General features: G+C 38.6%; 1 protein-coding gene across 5 annotated transcripts in view; it reads right to left on the bottom strand.

The window, feature by feature from the left end:
• cpne5b (copine Vb) overlaps nt 1-22522 on the bottom strand; it is a 103705-nt gene that overhangs the window by 74827 nt on the left and 6356 nt on the right. For all 5 annotated transcript variants that reach the window (XR_011103743.1, XM_068720179.1, XM_068720180.1 and 2 more), the window contains exons 2-3: nt 5678-5718; nt 5309-5355 (exon numbers count right to left, since the gene is read on the bottom strand). Coding sequence is in view for 4 of the 5 variants with exons in the window: in XM_068720179.1 (XP_068576280.1) it covers nt 5309-5355; nt 5678-5718 (88 nt within the window). In the remaining variant the exon portion in view is untranslated. The remainder of the gene's footprint in view (nt 1-5308; nt 5356-5677; nt 5719-22522) is intronic.

The following is a 22522-nucleotide window of genomic DNA, read 5'->3' as shown; positions in this document are numbered from 1 at the left end:
TTAGATTTTTTTTCTTCTCTTTCTCAGACTCTTGCTTATCACACATGCATACACACACACACACACACACACACACACACACACAGGCCTGATTAATGGAGGGGCTTTCACACGCTGCTGCTGTGCAGAGGAAGCCAGGGGTTTGTTTCCTGGTTCCTTGATCCTCACTCCTCCCCCACATTAATTACACCAGGATAACCCACGCATCAACCCCACAGAGAGAAAGAGATAAGGGAAGAGGTAAGTGTGTAGGGAGAGACACACACAGAGAGAAACAACTTTGAGAGGAAAAGAGAGGGTGAGAAAAATGGCTGTAGATGTATGAAGAAAAAGGGGCAAAAGTGGAGGGTGTGTACAGGAAAGGAGGGGGAGAGTGGGAGCGGGAAAAGAGTGGGAAGGGAGAGGGGGAGAAAAGAAGTGATTAAGACCTCCTAATTAGTGCAATTCTCACTCCCAAAGCAGGGAAATATGCCAGATAAAAGGCTGGCAAAGACCCAGCAATGCCACATGCTTATACTGTAATAAAAAGTGGATGAGTTTCAAATATGAGATACCGTATACTGTACATAAATCATTTAAAAGCCTCCTGGAATTACACTATTTAATCAAATAGTCCAACATTTCAGATGGTAGCAGTTGGTGTATGCAAGGAGGAAGTCAACATTTGTGATAGCATATGCTGAAGGCATAAATATGCTTCCTCAGTTCTTATTCGTTCTTTGGCAACTGCTTAAGGCTTTGAGTGACTTATTGTAAAGTAAGTGTAATGCACACATAGACCAACAAGTAGCCCAATGTATTCAGTGTGTTAATCAATCAGAAATATGAACTGATTTCCTTACTAACCACAGCACTGCATGAGTGAACTTCTTCATTATGACATTTAGTTTAATTTATATTTCCCAAAAAATAAAAAAAACTCTAACTCTAATTCCAGTCATCATAACTAGTTACATGTTCTTCATTAATCTAATGTAATTAATCAAATCCATCATTAATTTGGTTACAACTGCTTGAGTGGGGATTCAATTCAGGCACTCATTGGAATCAGAGTATTGCTGTTTTATGTATGTCTCTTGCCTGCAGTGTACAATAAAGATCTAATCATACAGCTGAACTACAACTGTGTTAGAGCCCGACTTTATTGGAAAGCTGACAAACTCTACAATTTCAATCAATGTCACGGAAGCCATTTGCAAGTAGGAATCGATCTTGTTTTTCCATAATGTAGACAGCAGGTACTGTAGGTGGATGTGTGAGTAAACCTTTCCATTTTAATCAATACGGTGAACACAACAAATACAATACAATGTGGACAAAACAACTGCTACAAAACCATACATTTCAACATTGTTACACAATGTTGAACACCTCTTTGAACTCTGTTTTTTAAAGGTATATCTTTTTCTGTGTGAACTCACTGACTGAACATCTAAATTTAACATCAACAACGAAGAAAAGTAGAGAAGAGGACACTGATGTTAAATCCATGAGCCACCCATACTTTCTAAGAGAACTCGAGGTGTTGATGAGGCTGTGAGCGCATGCTAGTAAAGAGGCGGGTGATAGCAGATGAGCTCCATAATGTGATTTCCCTGCTGAGTGAAAGAGACAATGCCGTGCTGCAGAGTTCATTAGGTACTGCTGGGCTGCTGGAGCTGGCTAATGAGAATCTGGCATGAAGTCCCTGACCCACACCCTCAACATGTACAGATGCAGAGCAGCTCACACACGTAGTCTACATATGGCAAATTGAACTCTTCAGGGTAGCAACAGCTACAGTACAGACCTGCAGCGTCTGATATTGAAATGTTAACATGTCAGTAAAATACAGACACAGTGGGAAATAGAGGCGACAACAGGACATGAGTCTAATCCCAAACCTAACGATTTCATTATCTTCTTTCCTAGAGCACACATGAATCACCTCTGGGGATTTGTGCTGTATGAATGTCCTGTAGCTCTTTGGCCAAGATGGATTTGTATTCTCCTCGCACCATGTACAGCCAACAACATGGTGCTGATAAAATGAGCTTGGCGGAGTCTTTTGTTCATAGAGAGAAGTAGATGATGATGGTGTGAATTAGTAGAGAGAGGGGGGGGGGATGTGGAATAATGAACAGCCTTCCAGGAATGATAGAGCGTTAAGGGTACTTCAGTTTTTTCCCTCACACTTTATGTGGCTTCATGGTAAAAATACAGTACATCCCAAAATTTGTTAGAGCTTTGAGCTCTGAGGTTTTTAAGTTACTCTTTATTCATTAACCAATACTAATTTGTCATAACTGACTTCCAAGATTACAGGGCTTTGTTTGATTCCACTCCTGGTTTCATTAGTTCTTCTCTTTTGATAAAACAGAAGGTGCTGAAGCTTTAGAGAGGGATATACTGAGGAGAGGAGACTGGTCCAGGAGTGTGCTTTATTTAGTGTGTATTTATGACAGTGCTCTCAGCACTCTACTGAGGTTGTGTTGGTCAATAATACTTAGCAAGAGAGCAGCTCTACCTGACGCCTGGTAAACATCTCCTATGACCTAAGAGTGTTTTCACACACGGTCATACTTGAGTCCATACCGGAGTCATTACTGAGGATCATTTCCTGATATAATAAAAAAATGTATCAACAAATGAAGTATTGTACTCAATGATGGACAAAGTTCACTGAATGTACTGAACTCTGCACCACAAAAAAGAAATCTCCAATCAGACCAAGTGTAAAATCACCCTGAAATTAGTTTCCCACCAGAGTGAAGCATTGTACCTAGCAGGAGGATCAAATTTTTGCATCCAAAAACTGTAATTTGCACAAATAATTTAGTTCTGTCATCTTGCATAGTTGCTGCTTAAATAATGGAGACATTCTCCATCTAATCAAGAAGCTGCATTGAGAGCACCAACATTAACATGACACACAACAACTTGTGGAAGAGATGGAAATAATCATCAAATGTGATCCAAGCCTAACCCGCCTGCTAGAGGGTCCTGTCTGAAAATGTTATTTAGAAGTTATTGGTGAGTGTTTGGTCTCACTTTTTCAGTCTGAGGTTTGGGAGAGTGTGGTCTCACACAGCGTTACCTGGAGCCGCATCAACACCCACCACCTCTTAAAAATATGATTTCCGAATGTGATGGCTTATGTCCGCAAGGAAATCACAACTTTGAATGAAGAATGAAGTAAAATTTGACTTGAAAATTAACTAAAGTGAAATGTTCGTTATAGTAATTATGTTTTGTACTTGATTGAATTAACAGCCTGTCTTACAATCAGCAGTTGTCAACTTGGAAAACAAAGTGTCTTTTGTGAGAAGTGTGAAAGAAGGTTTTATGATAGAAAGATCTTAACATATGCATACGCAAATGCTTTAAGTATGTACACATACGCATACACATTTTCACATGCATACAACAGAGTTCCCCGCAGTCACTAAACTATATTTCAATGAAAGCCCACACAGCCATCTGCTTTGACTGGATGAACACACACGCAGGAGATGAGGGTCATCTGACTATAAATACATATGACATACATATGAATTCCATTAAATTATGATCTATTATACATTCACAGTTGCCCAGGTCTGTGAAAAATGTTAAATTATTGACTATTTGCATTGTGTGGTGAGTATGGCTGTCAAATATGGAGGCTGACATTAAAGACAACTACTCTGTTGTGTGTGCATAAGCATGCACAGAAATATATTTTGGCTGTAATACAATTTACAGGGATATGCAGAAAAAAAACTACTTCAGAGTTGCAATTATTCATAAATGCATAAAGGGTCATAAACACAAGGCGCAGGAATTGGAAACATCAACTTAAAAAAACATGAAACACAAGCAAAGCAAATATCACTCTCTGGGTATTTATTTTGGTCTTTCTCCATTCTCTGCTACGGAGAAATGTTGTCCTAGTTGATAATAACGAGCAACTGTGGTCAAAATGGAGCCATGGCAGCATTTGACACCATGCCACACCAAATCTACTAAAGTAGTATCACCACTTTGCTATTTCAAGCCAGAAACTTCACTAACAACTTTTGAATAACTTGAAATGGCTCCGCGCTGACAACAGCCAAGGCCTGAGGCGTTGTGTTTTTGGGTTCAGACTTATTTTACTTAACCTACTTACACCTACTTGATCCTACAGATGCAAGACTGTTTGTGTTATTATAATATCACTTTAATGTTCTGTGTCCTAAACTTTTATCGCCACTGTACTTACCGTATGTCCTATTTGATTCTGTATTTAACAGCACTCTGTAGCTCAGTTTTCCAAGGATGGTGGTGTTCTACTGTATATTTCTGTTATTATCAACTAATCCCATGAAAACACCAAAACCAACAATGAGTAAGTCCATGTCTCAATTCTTTCAGACGTCCTTGCGTAAATCATTCAAATATATAGTAAACACATTTTTTAAAGGCTCAGTCATTTCCTAAAACAGCTGGCCACTGTACTTTGTAGCAATCATTACTGAAACAACATTGTGTGGGGCTATTTTCAACTGTGGATTTGTTGTTCTAGTGAGTATTGACAGCAGCAAAATGAACTACAGTATCCATGTTTAAAATAATCTAAAAAAATGCCAGTGCAAAGCTGTTTCTCACTGGTGTGTTATTAATAGTTTTTGGACAACAGTGGAGCTCTATGGATCAATGCATTGTTGGTTGTGTTCTTTTCATGAGATTTATGCATCATATGAAAAATGTAGAATACCACCAGTCTTATTCTTAAAAGTGCCACATTTGAGTTACCCCTGACTGCTGGGGAGGGCAGTAATGTAAATAAATAGATTTCAGCTTTAATAGTGAATTAATTAGTGCTAATATTCAATTGATTTGCTCATCGGCTATCGTTAAATGTTTTTTACTTGCAAAAAAAATGAATGGGCAAACAGACAAACATAATGGTCAGATAATAAGTAGAGAGAGTGCACAGTAATGCTGCATTGACTGCATAAAGGCACAGTAAGAGCTGCCTTAAAGTTTCCCCAGCATGCTGTCTTGTCCCCAAAGTGTCAACATTGATCATTACATTGTGAGGTTTTTCTTTGTTGGCTGAAGCGTCCAATTAGAGAATATTTCCATGGCATTTCAGACAACTGATGGCTGAACAGCTTTAATGAAGAGTTTAAGCCAACTACTGCATGCTCAAAGTGAAAGGAAAATAGCAGAACTTAAATGTCTTCACTGGAGCCCCACTCTACACACAAACTTACTCAATTATGACAAACCCACAGTGAGCACAGCAAGAACTTAATTGGACATAAGTAATTTCCTTCCTTTTAATGTGTGTGTGTACACTCACCTCTCTCCACTGTTTGGTTTCAACACCTTGCGTATAAAGCACACATACTGTGGAAACAAAGAGACAGATAGAGACAGTAAGAGACGAAATGTTGTGAAAGAAAAAAAAAGAAGGGCAAAGAGAGAGAAAAGAAGAGAGATAATTAGAGAATTGCAGGCAGATTCCAAATAGGAAATCAATGTGAGGGGTTTAGCTCCAGTACAGTGAACAAACAACCGTGGCACTCTGAGCAAAACAAAGATTTTCCAAATCGGCTACATATCCACAAAAAACAGAAGAAAAAGGCAGAGATTGGCTACTGTTAGAAAAATACCTGCACAGTAGTGCACAGACAAACATTCAAACACAGAGTCTCTACAACGTACTCACATGGATCTGACTTTGAGAATGTGTCTTTATCCAGCAGATTTCTGGAAAACAATGAAAAAGAATAGAAACAGTTAAATGATTATATCGAGCCCCTCTCCTTCTGAAAGATATATCCCCAACATGTTTGGCATCAAAGGCTACCCATAGCAACTGGCAAATAGCTCAAGGAAAAACATACAGTAGTAGATGGCAGTATGACTTGAAATTAAACACTATAGGAAGACAAACAATGGTCCTTCACACCCTCAGCATTAATCTATAATATTGCTGTTCTGCCGTCACCTTCTGATCAGTTGTTCAAGTTAAGAGTTTTGTTTTTTTGTGGGCGTTTGTTCAATCATGAAAGCAGATTAGATGTTGCTCTGGTTGAATTTGGGAGTATGTCGGGAATTTCACAACAAATCCTTAAAAATAAAAGACAAAGTAGGTTGTTTCATCATGTGTCTCTAGGACAACACGTAGTGGTGTACGTTGTCCCACCCAAAGCCTTGGTTTTACTCCCAAACGGACACAGACAGCTATGGGCACCACAGACGCGTAGTAGTTCTGTTTACATTGTCCGCTTGGAGGTCACATTCCACACATGGTTAGAGGTAAAGGGCTAAAAGATCTTAAGCAGGGCTCACTAATAGGTGGATTGCGGAAACAAGTGGTTTCAGACACAGATAAAGTACATGCACACAAATTTCTCTTATTAGAAGATGAGAAAAATATAATAATATGTTTTTTTTGGTTGACATCACTTCACACCTGAATGAACTGAATTCTTAAAGCTGCAGGGCAATTCAGTGAAATTCATTTTTCTAAAATGAAGTACTTTATTTTAAGATTCACATCAAGCTTTCTGTTATGTAATTTATTCTTTAATCCAGCCCTTATTTTACTTGAAGCGAGATAAGAACATGTATTTATTATTAGAGTATATATTATTTATAATTCATCCAGTTCAATTTCAAATCTGACAATAAGTATTGTTGAGATATTATTCAATTAAATTTTCTTTACTTGATTTGACAGTCAGTTGTTACATACAGACATTAATACAACTGTTGGCTAATTCAATATACAGTATATGGGACTAAGTCATAGAACAATTTAGACATTGTTGTGATGTTCCAGACCTTTGCATGAGCAAATTCTCTCTAACTGGACCTCGTTGAACTTTAATTGAATACCCCTGATCTAAAGGTGCCTTGTGCACTGGTATCAGATGTTGAGGGGTTTGACAAAGCGTTGGTATTTGGCGTCCTGGGAAGGAGAATGCGCTGGATGACTATCCTACAGTGTTGGTGCACTTTCAAACCAAATTCAAATCAATATACCCATTTGGTTCTAGTTTAAATCAATATGTCTCTATGTGCTACTTAAAGGTAGTTTTACTGTGTGGCTGGAGATAATAGCATAGATCAAGTTGTTGTGCTGTATGTCTAAGATAAGAGATCACAGAGGACAGGGGATCTTTAGGGGTAGATAGTATGTCAACAGTATATGCCACAGAGTAGTGGTATAAATCCTATAAAAGCTTGGGACCTGTAGATTTCTTTGAGATTCATCACAGCAGTGTTGTCAAGTTGTTCTAGTCATAAATCAGAAAAAAATTGATAAAGAGATTTCTGCAAGAATTGCATTTTCTGAGATTGAATGGCAACGGTTCTTTTCTGGATACTGCTCTGGAACCCCCTTATTGTCAACATACCTTGAAAAGCCATACATCCTCTGAATGCCCTAGGTCTCTAGTTTGTGGTTATAAAGTTTCACGAGGCTGTGTATCCTTTAGGTCACAACAGGTCATTTTACACAGTGACTGCACGTTTTGAAAAATGGTCTAACTTAAAATGTCCACTTTGGGGACTAACATCATCACACAGGAATACAATTGAAAACTTTCAATAAGACTTATTGAAAAAACAGCTGGCTAGTCTGCATATCAGCACAGATAAGTGTTGGGTTTGGTATCTCGTACAATAACTGCCTGATTACCAGGTTGTCTGTTTACTGAATGCGCATCTCTTTCTCTGGCCTCCAAACGCCCACCACGCCTCCCGCTTTGTGATAGCATTCACTTTGTAACCCCACACTCCTTGTATTAAAGTAAAATTAGGTCCAGGGCAACAGACCTTTGGGTAAGATTTGAACTGCATTAGACTATTTTTTCATCCTGTGGATTTTAGTGGCAAATTTGTTTAAAACTATGTCTGTCTGTTTGCCTAAATTGTAATTAATACCATGAATTCCCTGACTGATGATATTTAGTTATTAATTAGTAAAAGTAAGTAAATAAGTAAGTGGTAACTATGACAGTTAATGCCAGAAGTCATCATTTCGGTGGTTACCCCATCAGAGACCACAAATTAAATGAATCCTCTGAACCTGAGCTTGATTAGTGCCTGCAGCATTGATTTGCAACAAAGGTTAGAGACAGAAAATTATATGCTTGTGCTATGCGAGGACAAAGACCAAAAGGTTCATTGTCAAGGGTCTCTTTCAAACTGGGTGCTTCTCCGCCCATCTGTCCTCCAGCATTCTGTCTCTGTCTGTAATCTGTGAAGTGCTGTCTTTCTCTAAACGCTAATAATTATGTGGTACAATTGTGAATGGACAAGACAAGACAAATATCTCAACCATATTATCATATATCGTCATATAGTATATCATAATCTCACATAGGAATATCAACAATAAAGTATTTTGTGGGACTAAGTTTTATTCATTCATTTGACATAACACTTTTTTGGGGTTATGCCTCTCATTAAATGTTATTAATCGTATTATTATTCTTTTTATTCTTATTATATCTGCCTTACATGCCCATAGATACACCATAGTAATTATCTAAAAGACTTGTGAGCTCAAAGACTTTTATCTGAGAAAACACTAAACATTTTATCACTATTTGTCTCCTGACAGTGAGATGTTCAAATGTCTTCATGTCAAGTGTTTGTCAAGTGTGTGTGCCCATGAGTATGACTTTCATTAGGAGACAATGTCTCCAAGTGTTTCTTTCATATTGTGTGGTTTTTGAGCTCAACATTTTTATTATTATTGTTAAGATTTGGGAGGTGTATAAAATCCTTCTCTGCTTAGACCTGCAATGGCATTAATGTGTATCTTTTAAGAACCATATCTTACAGTGCCGCCTATAACTAAAATAGATGCTAGATTGAGATTGACTTTCCAACTCGGCATGGATTTTAATAGACTTTCAAATAATATGTTAGTCCAAGTGTATACCCCGCTTGGCAAATTAAGGTATTCTTTGGAGTCAAGTCAAGTAACCTGGATGTTAAAGAATGAATCTAATCGAACTGACAATGCAAATAAAGTCCTTTCATACCAGAGCCAGTTCACAGGAAACAACATGTACAACTGTATATAGTTTCCAACACAGACCCCAAATTCATTCACTGAAAATTGCTCATCCAATGCCCTCCTTTATAAATGTTTCTTTTTTTTCTCTCTATAACTTAATCTATCAACCACCGCTCATGTTCGAGTGTCTGTGTTACACCTCCATCATGCTTGCTTGACCTTTTTCATTATGCCTGCCAGAGGCTACTGTGAACCCAACTCTATTACCCTCCTTGTTTTCTTTTGCTCGCTCAGTCACTGCAGTGACATGAGAGTCCTCACTCGAGATGCCAAAGCCCGCTGACATCTCTTGATTTTTGTTTTGTTTTCTTTCTTGTTTCATTTTCCTCTACAATCTCTCTTGTAATAAATCTTCAGCTGTGTTCTTTCATCGCCATCAATCTATTTTGATCTTTTCTCTGCCTCTGTATTTCTTCCTCCCTCATTTTTATAGCTCTCAAGAGCAGGTTGAGAAGACAAGTGAAAAATATGAAATCTTGAAATCACATGTTTTTCATCCCATGTTCAAAGTTACAAAGATGATACTTTCTGATGTTCTGAGATTGAAGGGTTGCGGCATTTCAATTTCGAGCCACAGAGTACACGGTTCCAGGCAAAAGTGCTTTTTATTGCAATTTGATCTAAATTAAAAAGATTTGATGATACTAAAGCAGGATGATCAAATACGCAAAATGGAGCATACACTTCACAGACATTAAAAGTACTTTTATCCTTATCAGAAATATTACATGGCTACAACTCCAGTAGAGGAAAAAACATCTTGCCATTTTCAGTCCTTGCATACAAAATATCTCAGAAATGTTTTGTCTCTAAGAAATGGATGCTGTGTTTACTTTAATTTATTCAGCCCTTATCCAAATACACATTCACTTATTGGTCCCTTTCCATCCACCAACACATCCTAGTAACCCTCAAAGGCTACATTAGCACATAACGTGATGCAACAATCTCTATTTATTTCTTCTTTAGTGTGAATCCTCAGGTAAATACAACATTACACATTATAAATATTATAAACTTTCATCCAGTATGATGATCTCTAAAACTTTGAGACCAATAAGTCAGTGATTGCCGATCAGATCACCAGAATGAACAAATCAGATTTTGTTCAGTGAGCAGTGTATGATTTAAATTTAAATTTAAATTAGAAACTTTCTCCAAAAATAAGAGTACTGTACATGATTTTTCCTTGTAAAAGAGAGAACTGTGGAGGCTGTGGAGGGGGTTGCTTTTTTTCTTACTTCATATAAAAATCATACATTCCTCCTAATACAGATAGTATGGGAGTCTACCTGACCTTTCATTTATTCCATTTTTATTTGAAGAGCTGCTCTGAGTGCATCACATTGTTTCATATATCCTGTCTTCACAAATTAGAAAATAACCAAAGCCAGTGTGTATAAAGGTTGACACCTACTGCCATTATTTTTTTGTGTGTGTTTATAGAATAATCACGCAAGAAGAAATAAGTAAATGTCAAAGACATTTTTTACTGTGTGGGAGCCAACTGGAAAACCTTTTTTAACGTTGTGTTTATGGCCTCAATCGCTCGTTTCAAGTCTTCACAGCATGATGTTCATTAAGTAAATTATGGTCCCATTTAGAGGAAAATAGACCATGAACCAGCGTATTCTTTAGGAAGTGGCTACCTTGTGATTGACAGGTCGCTACCACAGTGTTGTTGTTGTCTGGGTGTTGTCTGTGTTTTTGTCTCAGATTTTTAACCCTTTCACAGTGTGTTTTAAGTAGTGCTGGGCAACGATTACAGTTTTTAATCGCAATTAATCGCATGATTTTCTGCGATTAATCGCGATTGTTATGCGCAAAGTTCAATAATGAATTTGAAAGTAGTGCACTTTTATTTTAAAAGTACTGCTATATGAACAAAAGTGCAATAACATTTGGTTTGCAAACACTTTAAGCAAATAAGGTGCTTTTTAACAGCAGTATTCCCTTTACACAGTAGCAGTTATATTTCTTGTGCTCAGTTAATTAATGCATGAACGCGATAACGCATTAAATTGCCCAGCACTAGTTTTAAGTTATGAAAGTTAATTGAAACATTTTGGTTGCCTAAAATGCCTTATTAAGCATTTGACTGTACTTAGCTCCACCCTCTTCTGTCACTTTAGCTTGCATAAAGCCAAAATGGCGACGGCCCAAATGCCGAACTTGAGGCTTCAAAGTGGCAGTCTAAAAAAATAGTGGTTGACATCACGGTGACAACGTCCACTTATTATATATACAGTATAGATCATGACACTGATGTCAAGCATTGTGCACTGGTTAGTTGCCTTGCTCAGTAATGCAACAGCAAGTTAACAATCAACAGCATATTTCTGTGTGTGTGTGTGTGTGTGTGTGTGTGTGTGTGTGTGTGTGTGTGTGTGTGTGTGTGTGTGTGTGTGTGCGTGCGTGTGTGTGTGTTTTGTACGTGTGCATGCCCAGAAACAATCAACCAAGAATGCAAACATCCAACTAATTATTGTAGTATACCCTCCCTTTCTCCCTTTCTTCCCTAATTTAGTTCATTGTTTTCCTGCAAACTGGCCCAAAATGAATCTGCTCATATGTCATCCACCACTGCCTCCTCTACATTTTTGTTATTTCCACCTCCTGTTTATCTGTCGGCTGTGTATTATCCCTCTAATGCTCTCTCTATTGTCTCTTATGTTAAACGTGTAGCATCAAATAGCTTTCATCCCTGTGCCACTGCTCGTTATTTTTCTACATTCACTCAGTCAACGCATATATATTTTAAATCACTCAATCCCAGGCGATAATTACATGCAGGGCTCAAATCTATAAAAAAAAATACAGCAGATGGTGTATAAAAGAAAAACAGTTTCATCTCTGCCCGTAATGCATTATTGAAGCAAACGTTTTCACTTATGATTAATAATACAGTGTTACGTTGATGCGATAAAGGATTTTCTGGAAACAAAATCACGTTGCAACTAAGTCAATGTTGATGTATTCTAGTTGATGTTCAGTGACTCTTACTGTCCTATGAAAACATCTCAGGACAACAGTAACTTTATTAGGACTGATATCTTCGTGATCTCATGTAAGCTTTTTAGCAGAAGCCATCTTTTATAGTCAGAGCGTCCGAAGTGTGAAGATGACCAGCAAACGCCATATCATACAATATATTATATTTCTAATCTGATAAATTATGATGGAAAGCCAACTATGTCTGCCACTCTGTAAACCATGTTGCTCTGTGTATAACACAATTTAATTGTTCAATTGACACATTATTATACTGGATGTCACAAAGATCAAATTGTGATTTGCAAACATCAATGGCCATCATGATGTTTGCCATCATCAAAGAAAAGCCTTTCGCTAAAATTAAAAGAATTAAAGCTAAAAAACAAGCATCAAAAAGAGAGGCGCTTGGGGTGTATCCATTAGCAAACAACGCAATCGAAAGAAAACACTCAAAAAAGTGAAAAGGCCAACAGAATACAGTTTTACGTATTTACTAAGAGGGGGGTCATTTTCTGCTCCAATTAAATAATTAAAAGTATTTGGTGCCATTATATTATTAAAAGCTTCTACTTTCTAACACTTGAAAACCTGTGCTCTAGTCCTCAGACTAAACCAATTTCATATCAGCACTCTTGATTTCCAGTGAATGATAATTGCAGTCTGCTATACACATAAATGATAATTGTCTTTTGGTTTTACATGTTATAAATACAATGGAGGACTAAATCTTTGTCATAGCCAACTCTCTTGTCTGTCTAGAAATATGAGGGAAGGATGAACTGCAAGATTTGGTGGAGGAGCAGCAATTTGTAAGCTGCAAATATTCATAATATGTGCATTTGATAGAAAAAGGTATTACGAATAATATGAATTAGTGTTGCTACGGAAAGAGAGAGTAACCTTGGCGTAAGAGCGGGGCAGGTTCGATACACAGTGTGTCTGAATAAGGATGCTATGACCTGTGCAATCCTGTGTGCAATATATTGAATTTTCATTTTTGATTCTGGAGGGAGTGTTGAGTTTCATTCATGAAAGCTTAATGTTGTTCTAGGAACAAGGCAAAATGAAACACCTCACGTACTCTTGATGTACTGATGCAATTAGTACTGTGGAAATGAATATCATACAAAATTAACCATAAGCTGTTGTAGTATAGGCTACAGGTCATTTCAACCATCCAGGTACAGGTGGAGGAAAAATATATAAATTGTTGGATATATATAATATATATATTTCCTCTTGAAAGATTATATCCCAATGCAGAACAATCAATAATCAGAAAATTAAAACCAAAGTCTTGATTATATGATCACCTGTGTTATAAGAGCATTTGGAGAATAGCACAGCCGGTGTGGGCGTAGGGAGTGTGTGGTGGAGTATTAAAGAGAGACAGAGTGGCGGTGAATGTTGTGTGAGTGGACAGTGAAGATATCAGGGGAATGTACAGTAGAGTTTGCAGTTTGTCCATAAATAAACACTGCAGCTCCTCAAGACCAGTAGAGTGTCCTTGTCTTGTTTTCCGGCTGCTGGGTGAAGTGACAGAGCTTACAGTAGCTCAGGAGTGGGTATCGGCTCCAGCCCTACCACAAAGTGTCTCCCCTGTGCTTCGAAGCAGCAAAAGCTAACACCTGTAACAATTGTGTAAGCCTTGGCTCTGTAAGACCTCTGAATTGGAATCGAAGCAAATCCTGAGGTGCCTTGAGCTTCACATCCATAATGTATAGCACAGCACATGCATAAACATAGTGTGTATGAAAAAACTCAACCAGGAAGTGGGACAGAAGCACAGCAATAGGCTGCATTATCTGCAGCTTCAAACACCGATACCCAGCCTGCAGGAGCTCAACCTGAGCATATTCAAATCGAGGTCTGCTGAAACAAAAGCAGCTCATCAAAGCGTTCCTTTTATTACCCTGTATCAAGAGCACCCCCACAGCATATGCCTTCCTCTCCATAAGCCCCAAGTCAACAACGGTCCTGCCCTAAATTTTGAAGTAAACATCACCCAAAATTCATCATCTTTGGTGCACATCTACAAAAGTATACTCTACAGCCATGTCAGACTTCGAAAATGGTCCTAAAGAGTGAATGTCTTCAGGGTTTTAGACTTTGGCAATAATTGTAACTAAAAGTCAAAGCAGTGAACGGAAAAAGCAAGAAAAGAAAGACATATAGTAGCTCAGAAAATAAATTGGAAAAGATTGCTCCAACATTTCCTCGTGATGATTTCAAGTACATGTGATTTAACCTTAAATGCCTTTAAGAACAAGAATAAACTTTTCACCGGGGCATCATAACAACTACCGCTATGACAGGAAATATATAAAATGTGTCACCAGATTTGCATTTGTGTGTTACATAATCCATTTCAAAGGTAATGGCAATACTAAAGGGGTTTCAAACTAACTTCCTGAAACACAACTTCCCTTATGTAAATGAGGTTATGAAAAGATTTGAGATGCACAGGGGCAGGGTTTGGGTATGTATGTCTCTGTGCACAGGGGAATTTGTGAAATCAAGAGAGCAGGAATGTAAGAAATAAATCAAATGTAAGAACAAAAAAAGCAGAGGAGAAAATGTGTCAGAGAACGTGTGTGTGTGTGTGTGTGTCTGAGAGAGAGAGAGAGAGAGAGAGAGAGAGAGAGAGAGAGAGAGAGAGAGAGAGAGAGAGAGAGAGAGAGAGATGAAGTCCTCAGAGATTAGATCAGAAATAGACCGAGTATAATGGAGTTCCTCTTGCACAGGGAGAAAACAAGCCCCTGTTAGACAGACACACAGACATAGTATAGCTGACTTTATTTACAGAGATCTGACACAAACCACAATAATTAGATATAGCTCTTTCCTCTAACCTGCGCTGATAATAGGGTGATAAATATTAAGCGTTGAGTGGTTCTCTTTGAAGAAGTGTTTCAAGACATGAAAATTGAGCTGATGAGATTCTTAAATTGGAATTAAGTACAAGTCAGCATAAATAGGCTGCCACAGGCTACTACAGTAAGTAAAACTCTGGGAGCTTAAAGTCTCAGTGAAACAGAAGTTAAAGGATCTGTAGCTTCTGTAGTATGACATATTCCCCAAATGTAATATTTTAGAGGTATACTGCTGCTTGAAATCTTTTGCATTTGATTGGACCGCCAAAAAATGGGCGGGCTTAGAATGTAGCACGATACAAAGCACCATTGTCAATGTCATAATTATCAATGGATAGATCTCTAGTCATGATATTATTGGTTGAAATTGGTTGGTACTAGCTTGTGAAAACTATATTTTGTTTTACAGAAGGAGAAGATGATTAGATTTTGATATACATTTACAAAGAAATGTTTTTTCATCATTTTGTTGCATTTGTTAAATAAATGCACAATATGACCGGGGATGTGTTCCATTTCATATTGACTTTGACAGAGGACTCCTTACTAACATTGCTCACTTGTAAAACAGTATTCCCTGGAAATGTACATCCAAGAAAAGACTGTGATATGCGTGTGCATAAAGGGTGAAAGGTTCCCATCGAGGGTGTATTTTCCTGGTGCAAGGAGGACAACGTGTGGGTGTAGACTGAATCTATATTGTATTCACACAGCACAGGTTTTGTGCTTGACCTCTTTCTTGCACACAATACAACACAACTCAAGACTTGACGGGACAGTGTGTCAGTGTTTCTGTTGAAAATATGAAAACAATACTGAATATTTATCACCTGTAGAACTGAATAGATAATGAAATGCTAAACAGGTTTTGCAAAATGTAATGCTAGTTTGTAAGCAAATAAATGTTTTTTTTAACAGCAGACAAAGTTAGAGATCTGGTGAACATAGTGGAGCATTTAGCAGCTGAAGAGCTGCTTAACAACTGTTATATACACTACTGTACTTAGGGTTTATTATATGCCTAAATGTCACTGTTGGAGATATCCATACACTTTGAAGCTCCAATATTGGTTATATTTTTGTTGTTCAACAAATCCTAGGCTTACAAACCTCTTTAAAATTAATTTGGGTTAAAACAATTGGCATGACGGTGAGGTTAAAAGAGTAAAGATTTTTTATCTCTTAAAAGCCTGATGTTTTTAAAATATGAGATTTTCATCCAGCAATGACAATTTGTCACTGAAGAAAAGCAGAAAAAGGCCTGGCTGTTTTTCGCAAGAGCATTTAGCTAGGAAGGATTGTCAGCAGAAGGCTATCCTCACACTCTTGAATGAATAAACCTTGCCGGTGAGACAAAATGAAAGAGACGGGTGGATGGTAGCGATGGATGACAGAGGAAAAAGGAGTTAATGAGGAATCAGAATGGAAGAACGTCGTAAAAAAAAAGAAGTGAGCTTAGAGAGAGGAGTTATAGTGGAAGATGGCACACAGATGGGGGATGTGAGAAAAGAGGTAACGAAAAGGAAGCAATAGAGAAAAGTGTGTGGGTGGAAGAAGGAGGGTAATCTGTTTATAAAAGCCAGAGAGGAGCGTTGGGTAAAGCCTTATGCACCAGTGTTATTAAAGCTTTCAATGGCCCTTCATCACTGTCTCTCATCTTATCATCGCCCTGTGATTTGCATTTTCTTATTACTTGGTTGCCTTATAATTTTGCTGATAGCAATATTTAATTATTATCATTAATGTGCTTTATGTGCTTTAATAGTAACATAAACAAATATGGGAGAAGCTCCTCTAAAACTATATCTTCTAATCCATCTTTCTATAACAAAACAAGCAGCAGCGATTCATAAATAAATCTCTCTTCATTGCCTCGATCATCTGAGTCCAAACTAGTGCTGGCATTGCGTTAGTCGGATCGATGGCAGAACCAAGCAGGATCGTTTTTCCCACCAGCTGTTGAATTATTCAGGCCAGGACTTCCTTTGGGGAGATTCCTGCTCAGTCTGCCAGGCAGACACAGCAAGCTTTGCAGCATGGCAGAGAAGCTCGGGACCATCACAAAATTCCCAACAGCATTGATTGTGCTATTGCAGGAGTCAACAGAGGTCAGGTAACGAGAAACATTCCAAACTGCATGGTTAGGACCCTGACAAACTGCAGTTCATTGACCATTTATAGTTTTTCTGTGAGCTGCAGAATATGTGATGTAGTACAGCTTTTTGTTTTCAAAGTTGTCATGCAAAAGTGACTGATGCTGTCACACAACAGCATTTGTATTTTGTAGGTACAGTATAACATTACATTACGGTCATTTAGCAGACGCTTTTATCCAAAGCGACTTACAATTCAGTATCTATCTACACACCGTAGACGCAGCTACGGGAGCAATTTTGGGGTTAAGTGTCTTGCTCAAGGACACATTGACATGAGACTAGTAGAGCAGGAGCCGGGGATCAAACCGCCGACCCTTTGATTGAAAGGCTGCGCTGCTCTCCACTTAGCCACGGTCAACCCACCGTAACAGGAAACGGTATCATACTGTGTGTCCCTCTCAGACTGAAAGCTTGCCAAGAAATTTCCAGCTCGCTGCCTTAAATTTCCAGCTCTCTGCTTCAAATGTAATGCTGGAAGCGAATACACCGACATTTTTAAGATGAAAAGCAAAATGGAAAATAAAGAGAACCCATACTGTAAAGATAAGACCTGAAGAGAAAACGTTGTGGAACTGCTTCAAAGGAGGTCAGTGTAAAATGTGTGATTGTTTTAGTGATCTGGGTTACTGTAGAGAGAGGATCTCGTTGTTGGATTTCCCTCCTCTGCCTGCCACTAAGACTTGATCCTTTAACTACTAGCTCTCACAAAAACTGTGGCTCAAATCATTCACTAGCACACACAAGATGCAACAGTCTGGAACAAACTTGAGACTGAAGGGCGAATTTACAAAGAACGGATTGCAGCTGCTGATAGCACCATGAATCGTGTATCATTTGAAACCGCTATCTGCTCCGTCTCAAGGTCCCATTCACAAAAGGTATTCAGCTAATGATATTACAGCACAACGTCCGTCTGTTGGTCCACCAACAGACGGACATTGTCCCTAGAGCCACACTGTTATGGCAAAACATGACTAAAAACTGCATAAATCCACAAATACATTTAAAAAGGTTTCAGCCAAAACTATCAGGATTAGAAAATGCTAGTACTGCAGTAATATCTTGATAATAGGACTAAGTTGTTTTGAGAGCTGACAGAAAAGTGTACACACAGCTTTATTTACAGTCATTTGTTTGAATTAAAATGCTCAACAATCACTGTCCTAAACCATCCTGAATGCAATTACATCCTTATGAATGCAGCCAGGAGAACAAGTAATGTCCTGACACACACACACACACACACACACACACACACACACACACACACACACACACACACACATACATACATACATACACATCCGTTATCTATTTTCCCTCAGGGCAATGGTAGCTCCATAATCAAATCCAGTTATCTCACCCACACACTTTCCACACATCTCCAGCCTCGCTGCACCACACAGGACGATCATGCCCAATCATCCTGTCCTGCACTGGGAGGGGCCAGAGCCAGAGCTGAAATAGCACCACAGGCTGAGAATAGGCAAACAATCTCACATCTACTCCTCGGAGTGAACTCAATCATGTGTCACTCACTACGAGATGCTGACTGGCCCACAGTTTGTAAAAGTGGCATTATAAACGACGACAACATTAGACTGTTCATTCACTTCCCAGTCACATTTGCGTAAGAAAAGTTTGATGAATTTATTTTGACTTATTTTTGTAGTGACAAGATATCAGGTTTCACAGGTACAGTATGTGTATGATTGGTAAATTAGCTGTCATCTCAAATTAACTGCACCCATTCTCTGTTTTGACAAATAAAGCCATAGCCGCTGCAACGATTCCTCAAATGAACATTGTGCTTTCTGTTTCTAAATAATGCTCAGTTTCTCTTCGACCGCAAATCCTACAAAACATCTTATACAATGTTCACATTTGACACATGATTATACTTCTTGCTAAATAGCTCAGGGACTTTGTTGGCGAACCGCAATGTTTCTGCTCAATGGCTCCATCAGATGCAGATAGGGAGAAATACTGGCAGATCCAAACCCGAGGCCACATACCTGGAGCAAGCTGAGCTCATTAGCTGAAGAGTACCAGGTATTGTTTCTAATTTTAAGCTCCGCAGACTCAAATTACCATCACCTTGTCAGGAAAATTTGTTCAAATAAGCATGGTATTTTTCTTGGAATATGTCAGAACAAGCATATAATTAATTATACACTGCAACATGTGCAGATAAGTTACTGGGCATTTTTAGGACCAGCCAGCTCACTGAGTGACTAATCTTGAAAGTCCTGACACCAATAAGCATTCTTGCTGTTGCTTCACCAACGACTGGAAGCGTCCATTCACCTGAATACGCCAGCATGTCATTCAAAACAAATTAGTTCATTTTGTTCCATTAGGATGCACCACTTGTAGTGTATGTGGTCCCAGTGAGGATAAAAAAGCCCCATCTTTCTAATTGCCAGGTGATGGTAGCTTTCCACAGCTGTGACTCACTTTCCTCTATACCTCTGAATGAGAGAGCTTTAAGCTCCCATTACTCCATCACATATGCCGAGGACAGATGCTTCACCCGCTGCACAATGTGTCCAATTCACGCAGCCAAATATTAGTTTTGCAGGGGTTTTGATGCTCAGAGTTTTAGTCTGTTGTATTTTTTAGACTCCAGGTAAAAAAAAAAAAAGAATTGGCAGGTGCATCCAAATACTGCATCCATTTCCTCCACAGTCTGCATTTATTTCCTATAAGCTCTATGATGTTACGTTCTTGCAGTTTTCAGCTTAGTTGGGTTTGTCAGTAGCGCCAACTGAAAAGCTAAATGATCCAATTACGCAATGAGACTCATGAGATAGCAATCCCTCAGCCCAGAGTAACGTTGATAAAATGCTAATCAGGGAGCCGAGAGAAGCAAGTCGTAGACCCCGGTCAGATGTTAATAAGGACCTCTCCAATTAGAGAGATGACTCGAGTGACCCATGATTCCCCACTAGCAGATAAACATGTATAAACACTCGTCCATCCCTGACCTGAGGGAAGTTTGAGAAACAATGTTTGTCAGGGCAGTATATATGCAAATGTGCGTGTTTGAATGTGTTTATCATGTGAAATAGAAACAGATTGCATTCTGTATTATTCCAACACATTGCTGCTAATCAAGATTTGAAAAATGATTGTCCTTTGATCATGATTTAACTTGTTACTATATAGATTATGCCAATTGGGCTTTTCCAAAACCTTTTGCCATCATGGAAACATCACTCCTATAGTGACAATGGAGCCCCAAACAATGGAGCTTTCAGCCATCACAATAAAGCTTGCTGTAACATCGCTGATAGCATGGGACTTGAAAAGAGAGGTGATACAATTTTGATGCCACACTTAAATGATAAAAAATGAAATGGAAACTGTCTGGCTGACTTTCACAAACAGAAAAATAACTTTTAAGGTTGGCCTTTTACGATGTAAAAAATGAAACATGGCAGCCGAATACCGAATAAATGATGCACAATATTGAAAAGCTTCCTTTTTTGGAGAATCAATTTCAACACAAATCCTTGCTAAGAAGTATTCTGGAGTGGAGAATAATTTCAGGGAGCCTGCACGTTCTTTTAGCAAATTAATATAGCTATGTGAAAAGACATCTTTAACGTTATTAGTTGTATGTATGTTCCTCAGAAAAAAACTGTACTTGACTGGCAGTTGTTTGGAGATTTCTGCTTCACATAAAAACTTACATTTTGTACCAAATAGAGGCAATAGACTCTCACTCTGAAATTCATTTGAACCGTCTAACATGTTTGCCGGTCACAGCTTTTTTTAGCTATTTGGGACACAGATAGAAGTAGAGTGTGTGTGTGTGTGTGTGTGTGTTTAGGTGGTCCTCCGTTTCCGCAGTCCTTCCCCGATACATTTGACTTTGACTTCCCATGACTCCTCTGCTCTTGCCAATCAGCCAGCAAGCCTGTCAGTTAGAGGGCACTGATCAAAGCCCCATTTCGGCCACTCAGCGAGTAAAGCCAGCATGACAGTGAACCATCATTAACACACGCACAGAGCGTTACCCTTCTTCTTTCTTTTGGACTTAACATCTCTTATGTCTAGCTGCTGACGACCACAGCCTCACCAGGCCTCGTTTGTATTCCAGGAGAGTCTGTCACTCAGGCGTAAGAGCCAAAAGATACAAGCTTGTTACAAGTGTGTAGGATTGAAGAATTTGATGGGTACAGGAATGAGACAGTTAATTCTCAGCTCACAGAGCTGATTATAGCCATGGCGTTGTTAAGATGCTGACAACTGAACAGTGCTGCTGTCAGGGCCAGGGGGAATTACTGGGTGTCGTGTGAGGAGTGACAGATACAAAACAGAATCTTTATAATATCATGGTAATGAGAAGATGGCAATAATTTACAGGTAACATTTAGTTTTTTTAGTGATATAAATATATAATCTTTTCAGCATGCTCACACTCCACTTTATTGATTTAGTGAATGCATTAGACACAGTTTGTCCATCAGTGTCCAGAAGGCGCTGAAAGAAAAGCCTTTAAAGAGGCAAACAGCACTGAACTGTGAAAGATAGTAACTCTGGTGGTAGTAAGTAAGCAAGAGGGTAGAAAAATAATTGATTGGTCCTGCCAGGTCAAGACAAGAGAGTGCTTTATGCCGTAAAAGCATCCGCATGTCTTCATGCAAACAGTTCCAAAAACAAGCCAACATATAATATGCTATCTGTAGATCAATGCAGTCTTGAAAGCAGAGGGAAAAACTGTTTTGTAAGCAGAAACAACAACTCTGATGAATGATAAATATGCACTGCTTCCAATCTTCATAAAGTCTTTTAATTTGTCTCCCTAATGAACCGTGTTGCTGTTATCACGCACAGTGACCTCACACAGCTGTCTGCACGACAGAGCTACCAGCACAGCACAAGAGGTGGAATAGAAAGGTTGTGAGCTGCTATCTCCAGATTGTGTGTAATGTCTCCCAAGAGGCCAGGCCTGTGTAGAAGATGGTTGGAGTCAGAGAGAGGCAGACTGATTAGTGTTGCAGGTTTAGAGTGCCATGATGCAGCTCCAGCTTACAGTAATAACACTGCAGCTTATACAGAGTGACACTTGAGATGTAAAAGGAACAAGATCTTTGTGGCCTCAACAAGAAAAGAAAATCTTATAAATGAATACTGTTCCATTAAAAGCGTAATGCATACACTCTAATCTGATGATTTCAACAGCTGAAACTCATAATGGCTTAATGAAATATGAATGCTTTGGGAATTATGCTTTAGAATTGAATGTAAAATGTATATATCTTGTGCATTAATTTCACAGTTTTTGGAAGCCAATATCATTCAATTGACTGTCAAACCCTCCCCTGTACAGCGATGATCAAATCATAGCTCAGCAACCATAATTAGGTACGGCAGCAGCTTCTGAGTTTTCAACATGAGTTTCAAGGCTTATCTTTTCCAAAAACTAAAGTATAAGAACTAAAGAC

The sequence above is a fragment of the Cebidichthys violaceus genome, unplaced genomic scaffold (genome assembly GCF_023349555.1).
Source record: "Cebidichthys violaceus isolate CVI_PGR_0920_01 unplaced genomic scaffold, fCebVio1.0.p SCAF_25, whole genome shotgun sequence".
Lineage (NCBI taxonomy): Eukaryota > Metazoa > Chordata > Actinopteri > Perciformes > Stichaeidae > Cebidichthys > Cebidichthys violaceus.
The sequence above is the reverse complement of the archived record's forward strand: the minus strand, read 5'-3'. Positions and strand labels throughout refer to the sequence as shown.